The sequence below is a fragment of the Geospiza fortis genome, unplaced genomic scaffold, assembly GCF_000277835.1.
Source record: "Geospiza fortis unplaced genomic scaffold, GeoFor_1.0 scaffold608, whole genome shotgun sequence".
NCBI classification, from domain to species: Eukaryota; Metazoa; Chordata; class Aves; order Passeriformes; family Thraupidae; genus Geospiza; species Geospiza fortis.
Window position 1 is genome coordinate 905,335 of NW_005054494.1, and position 16,273 is coordinate 921,607.

The 16,273-nt window shown below is 49.2% G+C and overlaps 1 protein-coding gene and 2 non-coding genes across 3 annotated transcripts in view; all 3 read right to left on the reverse strand.

Moving 5' to 3' along the window:
* HSPA9 (heat shock protein family A (Hsp70) member 9) overlaps nucleotides 1-15,285 on the reverse strand; it is a 20,703-nt gene extending 5,418 nt beyond the window's left edge. Inside the window, exons 1-13 of the mRNA XM_014310183.1 lie at nucleotides 15,230-15,285; nucleotides 13,617-13,704; nucleotides 13,347-13,528; nucleotides 12,555-12,679; nucleotides 10,770-10,843; nucleotides 10,578-10,684; nucleotides 9,617-9,779; nucleotides 8,895-8,987; nucleotides 7,076-7,285; nucleotides 4,600-4,827; nucleotides 3,709-3,813; nucleotides 2,462-2,579; nucleotides 101-195 (exon numbers count right to left, since the gene is read on the reverse strand). Coding sequence (XP_014165658.1) covers nucleotides 101-195; nucleotides 2,462-2,579; nucleotides 3,709-3,813; nucleotides 4,600-4,827; nucleotides 7,076-7,285; nucleotides 8,895-8,987; nucleotides 9,617-9,779; nucleotides 10,578-10,684; nucleotides 10,770-10,843; nucleotides 12,555-12,679; nucleotides 13,347-13,528; nucleotides 13,617-13,637 — 1,521 coding nt within the window. The 5' untranslated portion in view covers nucleotides 13,638-13,704; nucleotides 15,230-15,285. The remainder of the gene's footprint in view (nucleotides 1-100; nucleotides 196-2,461; nucleotides 2,580-3,708; nucleotides 3,814-4,599; nucleotides 4,828-7,075; nucleotides 7,286-8,894; nucleotides 8,988-9,616; nucleotides 9,780-10,577; nucleotides 10,685-10,769; nucleotides 10,844-12,554; nucleotides 12,680-13,346; nucleotides 13,529-13,616; nucleotides 13,705-15,229) is intronic.
* LOC115948733 lies at nucleotides 3,158-3,226 on the reverse strand. Its single transcript, XR_004082519.1, has one exon. It is a non-coding gene; the product is annotated as a small nucleolar RNA SNORD63 (small nucleolar RNA).
* LOC115948732 lies at nucleotides 4,279-4,350 on the reverse strand. Its single transcript, XR_004082518.1, has one exon. It is a non-coding gene; the product is annotated as a small nucleolar RNA SNORD63 (small nucleolar RNA).
* Nucleotides 15,286-16,273: the final 988 nt, after the last annotated feature.

Consider the following 16,273-nt stretch of genomic DNA (forward strand, 5'->3'; position numbering starts at 1 on the left):
CCAGAGCAGAGCCCTGGGCCCCCAGGGGTGGGCACAGCTCAGAGCAGAGTGCTGAAAGCAGCAGGTCCTCTGCTCCCTGAAGGTGCCATGACCCCATTACCTTTCTCCGCCTGTCCTCCTCCGCGTATTTCTCTGCGTTCTTCACCATGTTCTCAATTTCATCCTTGCTGAGGCCGCCAGAGGACTGGATAACAACTGCAGCAGAGAAGAACAGGAATAAAGGATCTGCTCTCACCTTTGAGGAGAGGATTATTCCCTAGCCTAACAGCAGCAGCCTTGCTCAGAGACTCTGCGCCCAGAGAGGCCCCATGGGCAGGACAAAGACTGTGACTCTTTAAAGAGTCACTGATGCTGCTGGCAAGGTGAAAGCCTCATCTCCTGGATCTGCAACTCCCCAGCTCTGCCACACACACCCTGCCTGCTGGTCCGCAAGTCACTCTGGCCAGTCCTCAATCCTCCTGGAAAGTGAGGGTGCAAAGCCCTCAGACCAAAGGAGCATCCCAGATTAGAACCACAGAACTAAAAAAAAAAAAAAAAATCCAAACTAAAACCCCTCAAACAAAAAAACCCTTTAGCAAAAACTCAACCAAAAACAAAATCCGAAGAGAAGGAACAGTTTTACTAAAGACTCCTTTCCCTGTTGGAAAATAGCCCAGGCTTGGTGGCAGGGTAGGACAACATTTCCCACTCAGCTCCTAACATTGCCCTTAATAAGGAATGGAGCATGATTCTATGGGCAGGCTCATCTTTTCCTTGGTCTCTTCCCTCTATTAGTGTCAAAAACCACAGTCCAGATTCAGGTTTTACTGCAGGAATTAGTCAAATTTCATTAAAAGAGGACCAATATCCAGAAAATCTCAATGCCCATAAAAGTGCCTGCTACAATTGCCATTTAAAGGAACTTTTCTAAGGAATTCTTTGTCAATGGTACAGAACCCTGAACAAAGACACACACACAGAGGTGTCCCTTTGGATACAGATGTGGGATGAGCAATTCAGCTTTGTAATTAGGACCACATCTACCTACAGGTAGGCAGGTAAAAGTCATTCTGGTTGCCTGTCACCAGGAGCCTTTTACTCAGCAGTAGAAGGCTGCCACATGGGCAAGATCTCCAAGGAAATCCAAGTAACAAGTGTAGGGCGGTTCTGGTGTCAACCTGCTGCCAAAAAGCCAAGCAGTGTGATTAAAAGCAGCAGACACCCTCCAGTCGTGCATAGTTAATGCTTCTGCTAACTGGAGCATTTCGCTGCTCAAGGGTTCTCTCCAAGAAACAGCTGAAGGGCAGTACAGAGGCTTCCAGTTTTAAGGGAGAAGAGAGTTTTATTTTGTATCAGAAGAATCTGTAAATGCTTAAAATTAATCTTCTGAACCTACCAGAGAGCTTTTGAAACTGTCAACTGTGTCATTAATTACCCCAGTACGTGGGGACCAACATTTCACTGTACCACAGAGCAGAATACACCGGCAACTTGAATTCCCTGAGCTTCCTGCCAGGTGGAGTCACCTCCAGCTTAAACACAAGAAATGGACAAGGTGGTTACAGGTAAAAGCTGCTGCTTCAAAATACCCCACTCTCCAGACCTTTATAATGGAATATAGCAAACAGGCTCTTGGCACAGGGCTGGTCTGCTCAGCTGTACATGACACACCCTGGAGTCAGAGATCCTCCTGATTTGATTCTGCCTTAAAAGCTGACACCTTCATGCAGCCAGACAGCAATCCCTGTGTGTTCCCAAAGACACAGTACCCCCCAAAGCTCAAGGACAACTCATACACAGTGCTGCATTCCCAAACTCCAACTTCTGTCCCCTCAGGGTAACACAGGGCACACGTGACTGCCCCAAACACCTTGGTGACAGAGCACGGCCCACCAACACCATGGAGCCCTCAGTGAGCCACCCTGTGTGCCCAACACCTGGGCACTGGACACAGCTGATCCATGCAGGAAACCCAGGAAACAGCTGCACTCTGCTCACACATTGCTGCAATTATTCCAGGTGGCAACACCAAGGCAGGACTGTTACACAGGGCAAAGCCACTTGGAATGTGGCGAAACCCTGCCAGTGAGGGCTGCCTAGACATTGGCACAGGCAGGTGCTTCATCTCTGCCTAATGGGCAAGGAGAGCATCCACTGGCAGCAGGTTACTGGAGAGGGCAGAGGCTGTGTGCTTACAGAAGCTTCACTGCCCTACAACAAACCCACAGCTCAGCTCTCACTTATCCCTTTGCCCACCCTCCTTTCCGGGGGAGAGACAGGCTCAGATGACTTCAGCTGCATCTGTGCTGCACTGGCAATAGACTGAAGAGTGGGGGTGACCCAAGCATGGAGCCACACACTCCATCCCCACCCTGGACTGTGGGACACCACCCAGGCAGCACTGGAGCACACTCCATTTCCCCTGGAGCCAGTGTCACCCTCAGCAGCCCCTGCTCAATCCCTGTCATGCCCAGACACTCACTCTGCTGCTCCCGCCCGGTGCCCTTGTCCTTGGCTGACACGTGCACGATGCCGTTGGCGTCGATGTCGAAGGTGACCTCGATCTGGGGCACTCCCCGCGGCGCCGGAGGGATCCCGACCTGGGCAAGGACAGGGGTGGCCATCAGCTCCCACAGGGACACAGCTCAGGGGACAAGGGCTGGGCACATCACCCTGGGGATCTGATACTGAATGAGCCACTAACCAACCCTCAGAGCTGAGTCCTCTAAGTACTTGTTGGCACCATGCTGTGCACTGGGATCGGTTTCTGCCCTGGAAAAGTGCACAGAAACCACAAGAGAGAACCCCCAGGGTTGGTTCCAAGGTGGTACAGGCTCTGCTTTATTGCTACACAAGCCCATCTTCCCCAGATGTGGCAGGATGCTCTACTTCCTCAGTTCTGGACATAGATTTCACTGGCCACCTCTGGGGAACCATTTTAAGACAGTGAGAGGCAGCACAGCTTTCTTCAAAAGTACAGAAGGGCAAAACCCTTCTTTTCTGCAGGGTTCTTCCTAGGAAGTTCACACAAACTTTGTTAACAGTGGACTTTGGACTGTTTAACAGTGCCAAACTTTGCCAGCACTGACCAAACCCATTTTGCTGAGGGAGCTGGTTGGGCAGCCCCCCTCTGCTCCCAGCAATCCTAGAACACATCTATTCCCCAGGGAGCAGGGCGTGGGCTCAGTTCACAAAGTCTCCACACAATTCTTCAGAATGATGTGTTGACAGTTTAACATCATGGCACACACACTGCAATCCCACAAACACACCCTGGAGTACCTCAGCTCACACTGACTCTGCTCCCAGGGGATCACTAGGCTGAAATGGGCTTTCCTGGGGACTGCAGGTATCCTGGAGCTGCTCCAGGTCCCATCTTTGCTACACCAGAGTATTCAGATTATCTCCTGGTACTGCACAGGCTTTTTTATACCCAGAGAGCCATTCCTGGTGACCAGGCCCTAAAGCTGCAGTAGCCCCAGTGCTACATGGGAGTGCTCAGAAACTCTGAGCTCCATCTTCAATGCCAGCTGGTCCTCAGCCACAGAAAGGCTGTCCCAGGGCCAGGCTGTGGCTCTAGAGGCTGCTTTTGTACTAGAAAGGGGTCAAATGTCTTCTGTAAGATGACTCCTCCTCAACACTGCCTTCAGGGGGCAGCTGAAATGGAGAAGGCTCTGAACATCTCCCAGAAGGTCAAGTCTAAGGTCAGGAATAGAGAAGCCAACGTACCAATGTGAACTGGCCAAGCAGTTTGTTGTCACTGGCCATCTCTCTCTCTCCCTGGCACACTTTGATCTCCACTTGTGTTTGCCCATCAGCAGCTGTAGAAAACACCTATGGAGACAGAACTGGAAGTTACTATATAGCTAATCAGAACACAAACATCTGCAGTTACAAGCTGACTGAACAAGGAATGAAAGGAAGCTGCTTGGAAGGGAAAATAATGAAATGCTTGTACCCATGCATGTTCCTCTGACAAAACTCCATGGCATCAAGGCTAGCAAGAGCCAAGCCAATGTTTTCTTGTCCTGTATGCACCTGGGGGCACAAAAACTGGCCATCCATGGCAGGAGCAGGTTCCAGGGCAGCCACCATACTCCAGAAAATCTCCCCTGAAGCAGCAGGCTCCAGCCCACACCCCAGGCAGCTCAGGTGTTATCAGAGAGAGTACACAGCAGTAGGCCCAGACTGAGCCGAGGGAAGGAAGGGATCACACCCAAGGCACCAGGACATTACAATGCAGAGAAAAGATAACCTCTTCCCAGGCACTCAGCCAAGCAAGGGCTCTCCCATGGGCGTGGTGCTCAGTCCCAGAAGGGCTCCACACAATCCTTCTTCAGAATGATGTGTTGACAATTGACATCATGGCACACACACTGTAACAACCCTCACCAGGTCACAAACATCCTGGCATATCTTGTCATCATTAACTCAACTGCCCTCCCCTCTGGGGCACAGCGATAATCAGAGATACTCAGTGGCTGACATTAAACCTGATTTCTCCACTGCTTCTCTTGTCAGATGAGGAGGCAAAACCATCTACTGGCATGCTCTGGGTGGCCCTTCCCGAGCTGTCTGACAGCACCAGCAAAGTCCCACCCATCCAGAGTCAACTCTTACCTGGCTCTTCTTGGTGGGGATGGTGGTATTCCTGTTGATGAGCTTTGTGAAGACACCTCCCAGGGTCTCAATGCCCAGGGACAGGGGAGTTACATCCAGCAGCAGCACATCTGTCACATCACCAGCCAACACCCCGCCCTGGATAGCTGCTCCAATGGCCACAGCCTCGTCGGGATTGACTGCTTTGCTTGGAGCACGGCCAAACAAGTCCTGCACAGTCTGCTGCACCTGAGTGGAGACAGAGCACAGCTCATCCAGGGGGAACCACCACAGCCACAGCAGCCTTGGCTCAGCTCTGTGTCCTTATGCTGCTGCTGCCATGGAAGCCTGAGACAGAAACACTGAGCCTCAGCTCTGTGCCTGCTCCCTCACTGCCCACCCTCCTGCACAGCACTGAATGCCCTCATTCCAGCCCAGACAGCCCCTTCTCCAGAGGCTCTGTGTGCCAGCTGCAAGGCAGCCCCTTCAGTGCCTTCACACAGCCCAGCCACATTCCGAGGGCATCCTTCCAGGCTTATCTGGGAGTCAAGGACTGCTCCCTGGGAACTGTGCAAGCCAACACTGAGCAGGACACAACTGCCAAGGACAGTACAGCTGTGGAGCAGCACAGGGAAGGTAAAAAATCCACCAGCACAGTTCATGATCTTTGTGTGCAGTAAAGGGGCAAAAAAAAGAGAACTATATAAAGAACAGTATTTCCTAACTCTTTATTTTGTGGGCTGAGATGTGTTTTGTCAACACTCTGAGCTCTGCTGTCAGCTCTGCCCTGCTCAGCCCACTTCCCAGGACTGTGCTCATGATCCCAACAGATTCCCTGCTGAAGCATCCAGACAGGAACGCAGTGAGGGTCTGCCCCAGAGCACAGGGGAGGCTGTGGGGCTGGGCCTCCTCTCCCAGTACAGGTGCTGGGCACACCAGCCCAGGTGAGTGGGATGTGCCTGGAAAATTGCTGGAAGCAAACACCCAACTCTACACTGCAGCCAGGAGACACCTGCCCAGAGCAGCCATTACAGAGGAGACTCTGTGTGTGAACATGCAATTAAATACAAGTCTTTCCCTCTGGAGGTGTATTTTACAGTACGAAACAATACTTGTAACCACCCATGGTCCATCTCCCAGAGTACTGGCGATGGGACAGCTCCAGAGAAGCCACATTCCCTCCTAGCAGGGGGAAGAGAGAACAACAAGGTACTCAAGAGAAGGCTTGGCTGTGTACAACACACTGGCACCAATTTCAGAGGCAGAGCAGTAACTACAGGCACTCAGGAAAGCATTCTGCCAGCCCAAAGCTACACATGGCTAGGGGTTAAGAGGGGAAGAAGGAAAAAAAATAATAAAAAAATCAATATTTAAGTTCTGTCTTCCACCCCTGAAGGATACATAATGTTTCAGGAAAAGCTTTTGTGTTTGTAATCACTTTATACATAGGTAATACACCATTTTTCCTTTGTCCAGCTGGAACAACAAGCACTTTGGGAACATACAGCAGAGTTACTCCACGTGAGCTTTGGCCAGAACAGGAGTTTCTGTTTATCTTGCTGCTCTGGCTCCCCTGCCTGGGTGACCTTCTGCTTATACCAGTATCACCTCCAGCCACCAGGTTCATTAATGCAGGGAGGAAAAACCCTCCCACCAAACCCCAAATCAACCCCAAGCAGGACCATGTGCACACCCTACTGTCCTAGAGAGGACCTGCAAATCACAAAGCAACCAATAGTCCAAGCCTGAGTGATCCCTCTGGAGTGAGATTTTGGGGCTCTCTGCAGGAAAGGCCAGGCTGTACCCTTGGAGGGAACAGTGAACATCCCTGTTCAGCTCTGGGATGGAGGAGCAGCAGCAAGGCATGGCTGGAACAGGAGCAGTAAATCACCTGCAGACAGCACTTATCTGCACAACTGTGCATGTCAGCACAGCAGGCTTTAAAGCTACCTGCTGAGCTTATCTCCACAGAACTAAGGGCCAGGCTTTAGATAAGGAGTGTCTGCAAGAGCCAGGTAAATGGTCCTGCCAACAGCAGCCTCCAACAGGTAGCTCTGATTACACACAACCAGCAGGTACCAGAAGGGTTCTGCTTGTGCAGCTTCTTCATAGCTGGAAGTGCTGGAAATCCCTTGCAAGGCACAGACTGCTTACAAGTGGCTGTCACTGAAATGTACCTTTACCACACTGAGTCCACAACAAGAGGAAATGCCCTGTACTTCTTAGCAATGTTGCTGGTGTCCAGTGCACCCCAGGATGTCAGACTGCAGCTGGACTTTCACCTCCCAGCACGTCCCCCTGGCTCTGTACAGTGCAACTCAGCTCCAGCCCCCAGGGCCCAGCTGGGCTAAGCAAACAGAGATCCTGGGCAGTGCTCCCAGGGGACGCTCAGCACTGAGTCTGCCCTGAGCACTCCCAGCTCCTCTGCCCTGATCCCCCAAACAGCAAGCACAGGGCAGCTGTGCCAGCCCTGCCTGAACAGGCCCTGAGCTCATACCTTAGGCATTCTGGTCATGCCACCGACGAGGATGACTTCCCCAATGTCACTCTTGCTGACTTCAGCATCCTGCATGGCTTTCTGGCAGGGGGCCACAGTCCTCTTGATCAGGTCAGCCACGATGCCCTCGAACTGTGCCCGGCTCAGCTTCATGTTCAAGTGCTTTGGTCCGGAGGCGTCCATGGTCAGGTAGGGCAGGTTGATGTCAGTCTGTGGCATGGAAACAGGCTCAGGAAAAACCAGCAATGGGCTTTACATCAGCTTACAGGTTCTGTTTGGCCTGTACTGAGGTATCTGTGTGGCTGTTCACCCTCCAGCCCAGTTTAAGTGGCAGCAGGCACACTTTTATGTTTGACATTTCAGAAATAAGACAATTATTTTGTTCCACACTTCATGGTTACAATTGTTAAACCCCAATTTTAATACTGTGTTACTTCAAGGTCTTTCATTGTTGAGCAAAACAATTTGTCACAGCCAGGAGGTAAGAGCACAAACACTGGAAGCAACAACCTTAACGAAGTTCCTTCAGCACAACACAGAAGAAAGCCCATCTGCAGAGTTCCAAAGATTCTGCCAACTGACTGACACTCCACACCAGGTAAACTCCTTGAAGGTATTTTCTTCCCTCCTGGCTATTCTCTAAATGCCAACAGCTCATGCTCAACAGCCACTCTGCTGCCATTTAACACAAAGTTAATTAGAGCAAGGAACCATAATCACCATTTTAATGGCTGTTTGTCACACGCTGGATTTTTAAAGCAAATCCTATACTGAAATCATCTGATTCAAGTGCTGAGTCATGCTGACCTCAAAAGACACTACAATCCAAAGCAATTAAAACATTAGTGCTTTAAACTCTAGAGATTAAGCTTACACAAGAATTAAAACCATGCTGCTGACTAGACGTGTGCACTCACTTTATACACAGCGTGGTCAAAAGTATTAGGGGAAAATGGGACCAAAATCAAGTTGTTTTCACTTCACTGCTGAAGAGTTAAAGAATTCAGTCTTTCCTGGTATGAACAAACTGCATTTGCCAGCTCTTGGACTCATAAAACAGAGCTTGCTATGTCTCTGGCAGAACTATGCAGCCATTGTGACTGCCCTCAGCTCCTTGCTATGAGCTCCCCACTGGCCAGCAAGAAAGACCACCATCAGATAAAATTAAAGATGCTTATTCAGAAGCTAGAACTTGGCAGACTCCCCATTTCAATTACTATATAATTGACCTTAATTTCACTTAGCCAGGACTATTACACTCCCAACTTTCTGCTTTTTCAGTTCCTTATTCAGTAATGAATTCATAAAAGACACATTTGACTGCATTAATATACAAAGCTGATGGAAAAAAGTAGGGAGGGTGGCTGCTGCCCATTGTCCAGCCAACTTGTCTATAGGCAAGTAAGTCAAGATTCTGTATAAGAATTACTACACAAATTAGCTGTTTCAGTGGAATGAGTAGCACCAAGGTTTTGGAAGAGCTTGCACAGAGCTGTAAGTGGTCCCAGTAACCCAGCAGCACTGGCTAAATTCCCTGATGCCCATCACAGTTCTGAAGTACAGAACAGGTTGGGAAGGTCACATTCCCTGCAAGATGAGGTGTGGTGCCAGAAAAAGGGCAAAAACCAGCACCCAACAACTCAGCTTTCAGCAGCTCTCTGTGGTCTGAAAGCCCACCCTGCTGACTGACCTCCTGTGCCAGTGATGCCACTGGGTTACACAGAAGAAAAAACAGTGTCAGAGAGCTTAGTAAACAAAGCCAGTGCAGAACTCCACGTCTCCTAGTGTTGTAGTGGACGCTCTGGATCCAGGCACGTACCTGCACAGATGATGAAAGCTCACACTTGGCTTTCTCTGATGCTTCTCTCACCCTCTGAAGAGCCATGTTGTCTTTAGTCAGGTCAACTCCCGTCTGAGCAACAAAAACAGGGTTAACAGACTCTCAACACCTGTTCAGGAGTCACATCTCTGCAGTTCACCACTCAGAGCTCTTGACTGAAAAGCTATTTCTAGAGCAGACTGCCATGTGCACTGTGCTGCTCTCTCCCTGCTGGCAGCGGTACTCAGCATTTCCAACCTGCCAGCCCTCGCTGCTCTGCAAGTGATCATACAGTGAATTACAGACTGAACCTTGGAAAGGCTGCTGCAGCACAGAATAAGACAGGACTGAATTAGCAAAGTAGTTGGAATTACATGGCAGTTTCCTCCCAGCAACCCATTTGCATCTGTCCTGCCACATTCGATTGCACCACAGATGTTTACTTTTAAAAGTAAGCAGACTGTGTATAGGACAGTCCTGCTACACCAGAGAGAAAAAAAGGCAGAAGTTCTGCTATTCTGTGTCTTCCAGGAAAGGAATATTCCACTTCAAAAAAAGAAGTGGAAGAAGTGGAAGCCAGGCTAAAGAATGTCTAATCCTCTTAAATTCCAGCAGTTCCAGAGGTGACAAGTCCTAAGAATTTAAGAGAATGCTCATTCTTCTAAAGAAGTGAGGTTGAAAAGCAGTGTAATACAGGATTGTGCTCTCAAGAGACACCTTACCTCTCTCTTGAACTCTTTCACAATATGCTGTAGCAAAGCCTGGTCAAAATCTTCTCCACCCAAGAAAGTGTCACCATTGGTAGACTTCACCTCAAAGACTCCCTTCTGGATTTCCAACACAGAGATATCAAAAGTGCCACCACCCAGGTCATAGACTGCGATGCTGCAGGGAGAGAGGCAGGACAATATTACTTTCTCAACAAAGGTGAGTGGCTCAGAACTCCCTCTCCTCAAGAGATGACATGCACAACACACACTGGTGCCCACACAAGTTCAAAGCTTCTCTAAAGACAGAGTGAACAATCTCAAAATGTCCATACCCCCTGAGCACTCAGAATCCACATGGGGGTCCCTGGAAATGTGCTGCACAAAGCCTGACCTTGCCCATGTTTTCAGAGAGGGCAGCTCCCGCCTCTCCAAAATCAGACACTGTCACATTCAGTGACAAGAGCAGGGACACCAGAACTATTATGAATTATTTTTTTTCCCCAAAATGTTTCAAATGTAATGAGGCTTTCACAGCATTATCACTACCACAAGAAACACAGAATGTATAACAAAAGCTTGCACTTCTGTAACCACCCCTGACAGCAACAGAGGACTGAATGCAGGCACGGAGCTGCACGCCATGGACAGCTGGCACAGCTCAGCACAGCTCCTGGGCTGCCCATCAGCACCTCTAGTGACAGCCTGTCACCCAGCTGTCCTCAGCCACACCCACCACTGCCACCGGCAGGAGAGGAAATTAAATTGACACTCAGGTTGGATAATGAAGTTGTAGCTGCAAGTTATGAACTCTCTTTAACAAGGCTGGTTGGCACAGAACAGAGATAACATTACAGAGCTCTCACTAAAAGCTGAGTCCACCTTGGCAGAGCTCCAAGCAGTGCTCTAAAACCCACCAAGCAGAGGAGGCAAATCCCAGCAGGTTTATTTCAGAGGGTTGGTGTTATGCACTTACACTTTGTCTTCAGACTTGTCCAGCCCATAGGCAAGCGCAGCTGCTGTGGGCTCATTAATCACCCTCAGGACGTTCAAGCCAGCAATCTGCCCAGCGTCTTTGGTAGCCTGAGGAGGAAAGGGGAGAGTGCTGACTGCTGAGAGAAACTGAATGCAATTTATGAGCCACAACATCTCCCAGCTCGATGAGTACCTGTCTCTGAGAATCGTTGAAGTAAGCAGGGACTGTGATCACGGCGTTCTTTGCTGCATGTCCCAGATAATTTTCTGGAAGAAAAAGGAGACAAAACAGAAGTTATCCTTGTAAGAACACCAAGTTAGCACTCACAGAATGGGTGGGAAAGGGACCTTAAACTCCATCCCATTCCACACCATGCCAGGGCAGGGATACCTTCCACTATCCCAGGCTGCTCCAAGCCCTGTTCAACCTGGCATTGCCAGGGATCCAGGGGCAGCCACAGCTGCTCTGGGCACCCTGTGCCAGGGCCTGCCCACCCTCACAGGAGAAACTTCCTCTTACTGTCTAACTTAAACTCACTCTCTTAATTTAAATCTACTGCCCCCATCCCATCACTACATGCTTTTGTAAATAGTCTCTCTCCATTAGTACCTAGTTTGATATTATTTCTCCCAACCAACAGAAGACAGGCTTGCTGTTTTCTGGGAAAATGCAGTGGGAGCTGTGCAGAATTCCAGTCCTTCCACAAAACAGAATAGCTTGTAGTTCTGGCAGCATAGCAATGTACCTCTGCAATTCCATCAGTGAGTGGATGCCACTGTAATGAATTATCTGAGAGCTTGTCTTTTATTGCATGAGACTGAAGCTGTACTCCATTTGCCTGCATGTGATGCACTTAAAAGTTATTCATTTTCATCCCATTTATAGAATCTGTTGTTGTCAACAGTTAAACAGCACAAGCAGTGTACACATACCAACTTTATAAGTGTTTGAGACAGCAAGTCAGAAAAATATCTACCACACCCTATTTTAAAGTCTCAAAAAAGGGAAATCACCAAATGCACAGTGAGACCTGCTAAAAAATACAAATGTGCATGATGCAGTGTGGATGCACAGACAAGACTCACGGCTGTGCAGCACTCCTGCACGGAGCTTACACACTGCACTGCTCTCAGCTGCCTGCAAAGCCACTGTTGAAACCATAGAGCACCCAGACCAAAAGACAATACCCCTCCAGGAAGCAGATCCCTGCAGAAGGCAGATCAAAGTCAGATCTATCACCTCCAGATGCTCACACACCACATACTTGTATTTTACTACTGGTGGAGTTCTAGCAAGTGCCCAGAACATAACAGAGAAAATATAATAATTGATGAAGCTTCAGTCCTGTCCTCCTCACAGTCACTGGACACAGTGTTTAACAAGTGAGGGTGCAGAAGGCACTACTGACTGTTCCCTCTCTGTACTACACTTAGTTTCCCCAGAAACCACTTAAGAAATTAAGAAAGAGAAGAATATTTCTCCAGGCCAATAGGTATTTTCCCCTAGTGAAGACTTAAAGGCACCACTGGCTAATTAGCTATTAGGGCCCAACAATGTGGTCCCTCGAACACTCCCTCTCTCCCTACCTGCCACATATCCAGCAGCTGAGTAGGCACAAAGCCACTTCAAGCCTGGCTGCCCCAGCCTGTGCCCAGCAGCAGCCAGGGAGGCACAAGGACTGCAGCTTCCAAGGAAATGGAGCTCCGCCTTCTGAGAAAGTGTGAATTCCATCAGAGTCAACGCAATCAGCAACCAATTCTGGTATGAGTATCTTTTAAGCAAAAGACTGATATTTCGCCCAAGATCCAAGATTGATGCAGGCACTGATCTTCCTTGAGGCTTCCTAGGAGCCCACCCTGTTCCCTTCCCCCATCTGCAGCCCTGCTCTACAAGGGTTTGGTACCAAGAAAGTGCTGTTCTGGCTGCAGCACTTCCACGTACAAAGCACAGAGACAGCAAACAGCAAGCTGTACCAACCTGCAGTCTCCTTCATCTTCATGAGGACAAAGGCACCGATCTGGCTGGGAGAATAGAGCTTCCCGTGAGCCTCCACCCAAGCATCCCCGTTGGAGGCACGGACAATCTTAAACGGGACGTTCTTACTGAAAACAACAAAACTCACACTCAGTTTCTGCAGCAGCACAAACCCTGTACCAGCAGTATCAGCAGATGAACACATTAACTCTAAACAAAGAACACTGAACTTGCCAGCAGAGCCCCAGATCCAGAGTCCCAGAAGTACCAATTAGAGATTGCTGCTGCCAACACTTACACAATACAAATAATATATATATACCAACTTCATAAGCGTTTGAGACAGGTCAGAAAAATATGTATTACATGCTATTTAAGGTCTCAAAGAAAGAGAATTAAGTCATTAAATGCATAGACAGGACTCATGCCTATGCACCAGCCCTGCAGAGAGCTTACACACTGCACTGTTCTCTGCTGCTTTAATCAGACATCTCATTTAATCACAGGCCTGAGGTATGATCACACACCTTTGATTGCAAGTGCCCTCAAGAATTAGGAAAGTCTGCACTGCAAGCACCAGCAAGCCTTTTTTCTTCTCCTCTGGAAGTTTTAATGCGATCAGCAATGAATGCAGCTAAACACAGCCTGGCCCTCAGCAGAAGCACTGCAATCTTGAGAGCAGAGGGCACAACAACTTCCCCCAGAGCAGGGCAGTGCCTGGAAGCAGAGCAGGCTGTGCTGCCCCCGTGGTGTTTGCTGCCCTGGTGCTGGCAGTGGCACTGTCCCCTCACTCACATGTCCTTCTTCACTTCGGCGTCGTCGAAGCGGCGGCCGATGAGGCGCTTGGTGGCGTAGAAGGTGTTGTGGGGGTTGGTGACCGCCTGGCGCTTGGCCGGCATCCCCACCAGGCGCTCGCCCTCGGCCGTGAACGCCACCACCGACGGCGTGGTCCGGGCACCCTCCGAGTTCTCCAGCACCTGGGCACAAAGGCAGGTGTGACATCCACACGCTCACCTCGGGGACACACTGGGGACACCCCACGTGTAACTCTCCTGTTTTACTCACTTTCGCTTGCTTCCCTTCCATAACGGCCACGCAGGAGTTGGTGGTACCCAGGTCAATCCCAATAACAGCACCTTTGATTGCTTCTGAGCTGGATGGCACATCAGGGGAGAGTAAAATCACCATTAAAGGAAAATAATTAATTGCCAAAAAATGTCCAGTCCCAAAGAGAGGACAAAGTGATTTTCCACTCAGTGTTGAAGCAAAACCAGGCTGTATCCTAACCTAAGGTGTTCTCTGACTCTTACACCAAAATTTAAGCTTGCACCTCTGTTCTGAGCCAGACGACTTACAGGTAAACCCTTGCTTGTTAAAATAAGTATATAAAATATTATTCTTCCCCAGAACACCTTTACTTCATATACATATTTATATCTTCTCAACAACCCTTAAGAGTTTGGTATAAAAAAGTCATAACTAACTTTGTTCCTACAGACAGAAACTGCTTTGGGTTACTTTTGATCACAGAATCCCAGACTGGTTTGGGTTGGAAGGGACCTTAAAGCTCATCCAGTGCCACCCTCTGCCATGGGCAGGGACACCTTCCACTATCCCAGGCTGCTCCAAGCCCTGTCCAGCCTGGCCTTGGACACTTCCAGAGATTCAGGAGCAGCCACAGCTGCTCTGGGCAACCCTGGTGTTCAAACTTATTTGAAAACATTCACCTGGAGTAAAAAATAAACAAATACAATTTATTTGTGTTACCACTGCTTAGCATGGGGAAAAGAACCCACAGTGATAAATCACTTGATCCATGCAGGGTGCTCTGGGCCAGAGCCAAAGCAAAACCACCTTCCTGATCCTCAGGAACAACAGGTGAATTTAGTCCTGAAAAATGGGAGTGGCTCTCACACAAGACAAATCTGAACCCCCTCCTTCTCTGTGGGAAGGGTGCATCACCCCTCCTGAGGCCCAGAGGATCCCTGAGCTGTAGCTTTGCTTACAAACAAAGGCACAATCTGGGATGGAGAAGGCATTCAGCAGCAGAGCAGGACTGTTTATTTCCAGGAATGTCACTTTCTCAGTGCCCAAGCTGCCAGGGGCTCTAACTCCAGTTCCAATAACAAAGCAGTGAGCTTGGAACATTCAGCTGTACCAGACAGACCCAGCTTTCCCAACACAAACAGATTTCCCAGCCCATGGCCTGAATCAGCATCAGCCACAAACATCTGAGTAAGTCACACAACCAACTGCTCCCTTCTCCCATTATCCTACAACAACGAAAATGAGTTATTCAAATGCATGTTTGAAATGAACTTTTATCTGCAGGGAAATGGATCCAGACATCACCCATATTATGTCAGTGTAAAACAATTTGTCCCAACAGTGTTTGGACTATTTTTTGGTTGGTTTTAATCAAACAAATCTTAGCAATCCATGTTTTGTGGGCACTGCTGGTGGGGGAAGCAGCAGGGCACAACAATTCTCAAAGCTCCCCCGGATAGAAACAAGATATTAAAAACAACCTAAGAGAAGTTAAGGGAGGAGGCTCCAGTTTTATTCTGCTGGTTTGGTGCTGTTATCCAATCCCTGGCTCCAATAACCAGTTCTGGTATCAGAAGAGAGTAAATGTAAACAACCAACAGCCAAACACGACCACCCCAAAGAGCACTTACGCATATTTCCTGCTGGATGCTGCTCTGAGAACATTTTGGCTGAGGCCATTCCAAAATGTCTGTAAAACAGAGACATTCAGAGAATTTAGTTTAAAACATCAAGAGATCTTCAAACCAAGGCTTTCAGAGGCAGACAATGTCTGAAGCAACACCGTCCTACTACAGTGGACCCTCTTCAAACACTTAACTGCAAAGGAATGAATAACTTGAGCAAGACTCAGGCTGACATAAACAGCCCCCCAATTAATGCACTAATTAATCTGCCACAACTCTAATTTCTGTGACCAGAACCTAGGTATTTCCCTCAAACAGAATAATCTGTGAGCATGTTACCAGGCAAAATACATCTCAGTAAGTCAACATTCACGAGCAGCAGCAGATAAACATTAACCCCATTTCTCAGAGACTTTTGTGCCTAGTCAGCAACAAAAGCCCCAGTGCATCCCTTGAGGAACCTGCAGCTAAGATTCTGCTGCACAACTCCAGCTACACCCCAGCTTGGCCGCCCCTGTGCACGTGTAAAGCAGCATCCTGGAGAGCTGGGGAAGCATTAGCCCTCTTTCTGATTAAGAACGAACTTCTAAGATATTTTAATGAGAACGGAACCGAGCCATGACTACTTTGCTGAAAATTAAAGACATAAGGCCCCGGCACAGTGCATGGGTGGCTCAGGCTGCGACAGAGCAGGGCCAGCACAGCGCGGGGGGATTTGCGGTCCCCGCTTGTCCCTAAATCGCCTCCGCGTGCCCTGCGCAGCCCGATCCCCGCTGTCACCGTCACACGCACGGTGAGGAACCAAGCGACCTTACTACAAACCTCCTTAACGCAAAACGGAGTCAAACACGTAAAACAGGCTCCTCTACGCCCCCCAGGACCGCATCGCCCCGCAAAAACACGAGATTGCTCTTAATAAAATCTGAGCACTGAGGAGCCGCGGCCCGGGCCCGGACTCGCCCGCAGGCAGCGCCCCTCACTGCTCTCCCAACCCAGCACTGTCCCCCCGGCTCTGCGTCCCCGAGAGCTGGCGCCCCCACGGCCCGCGCT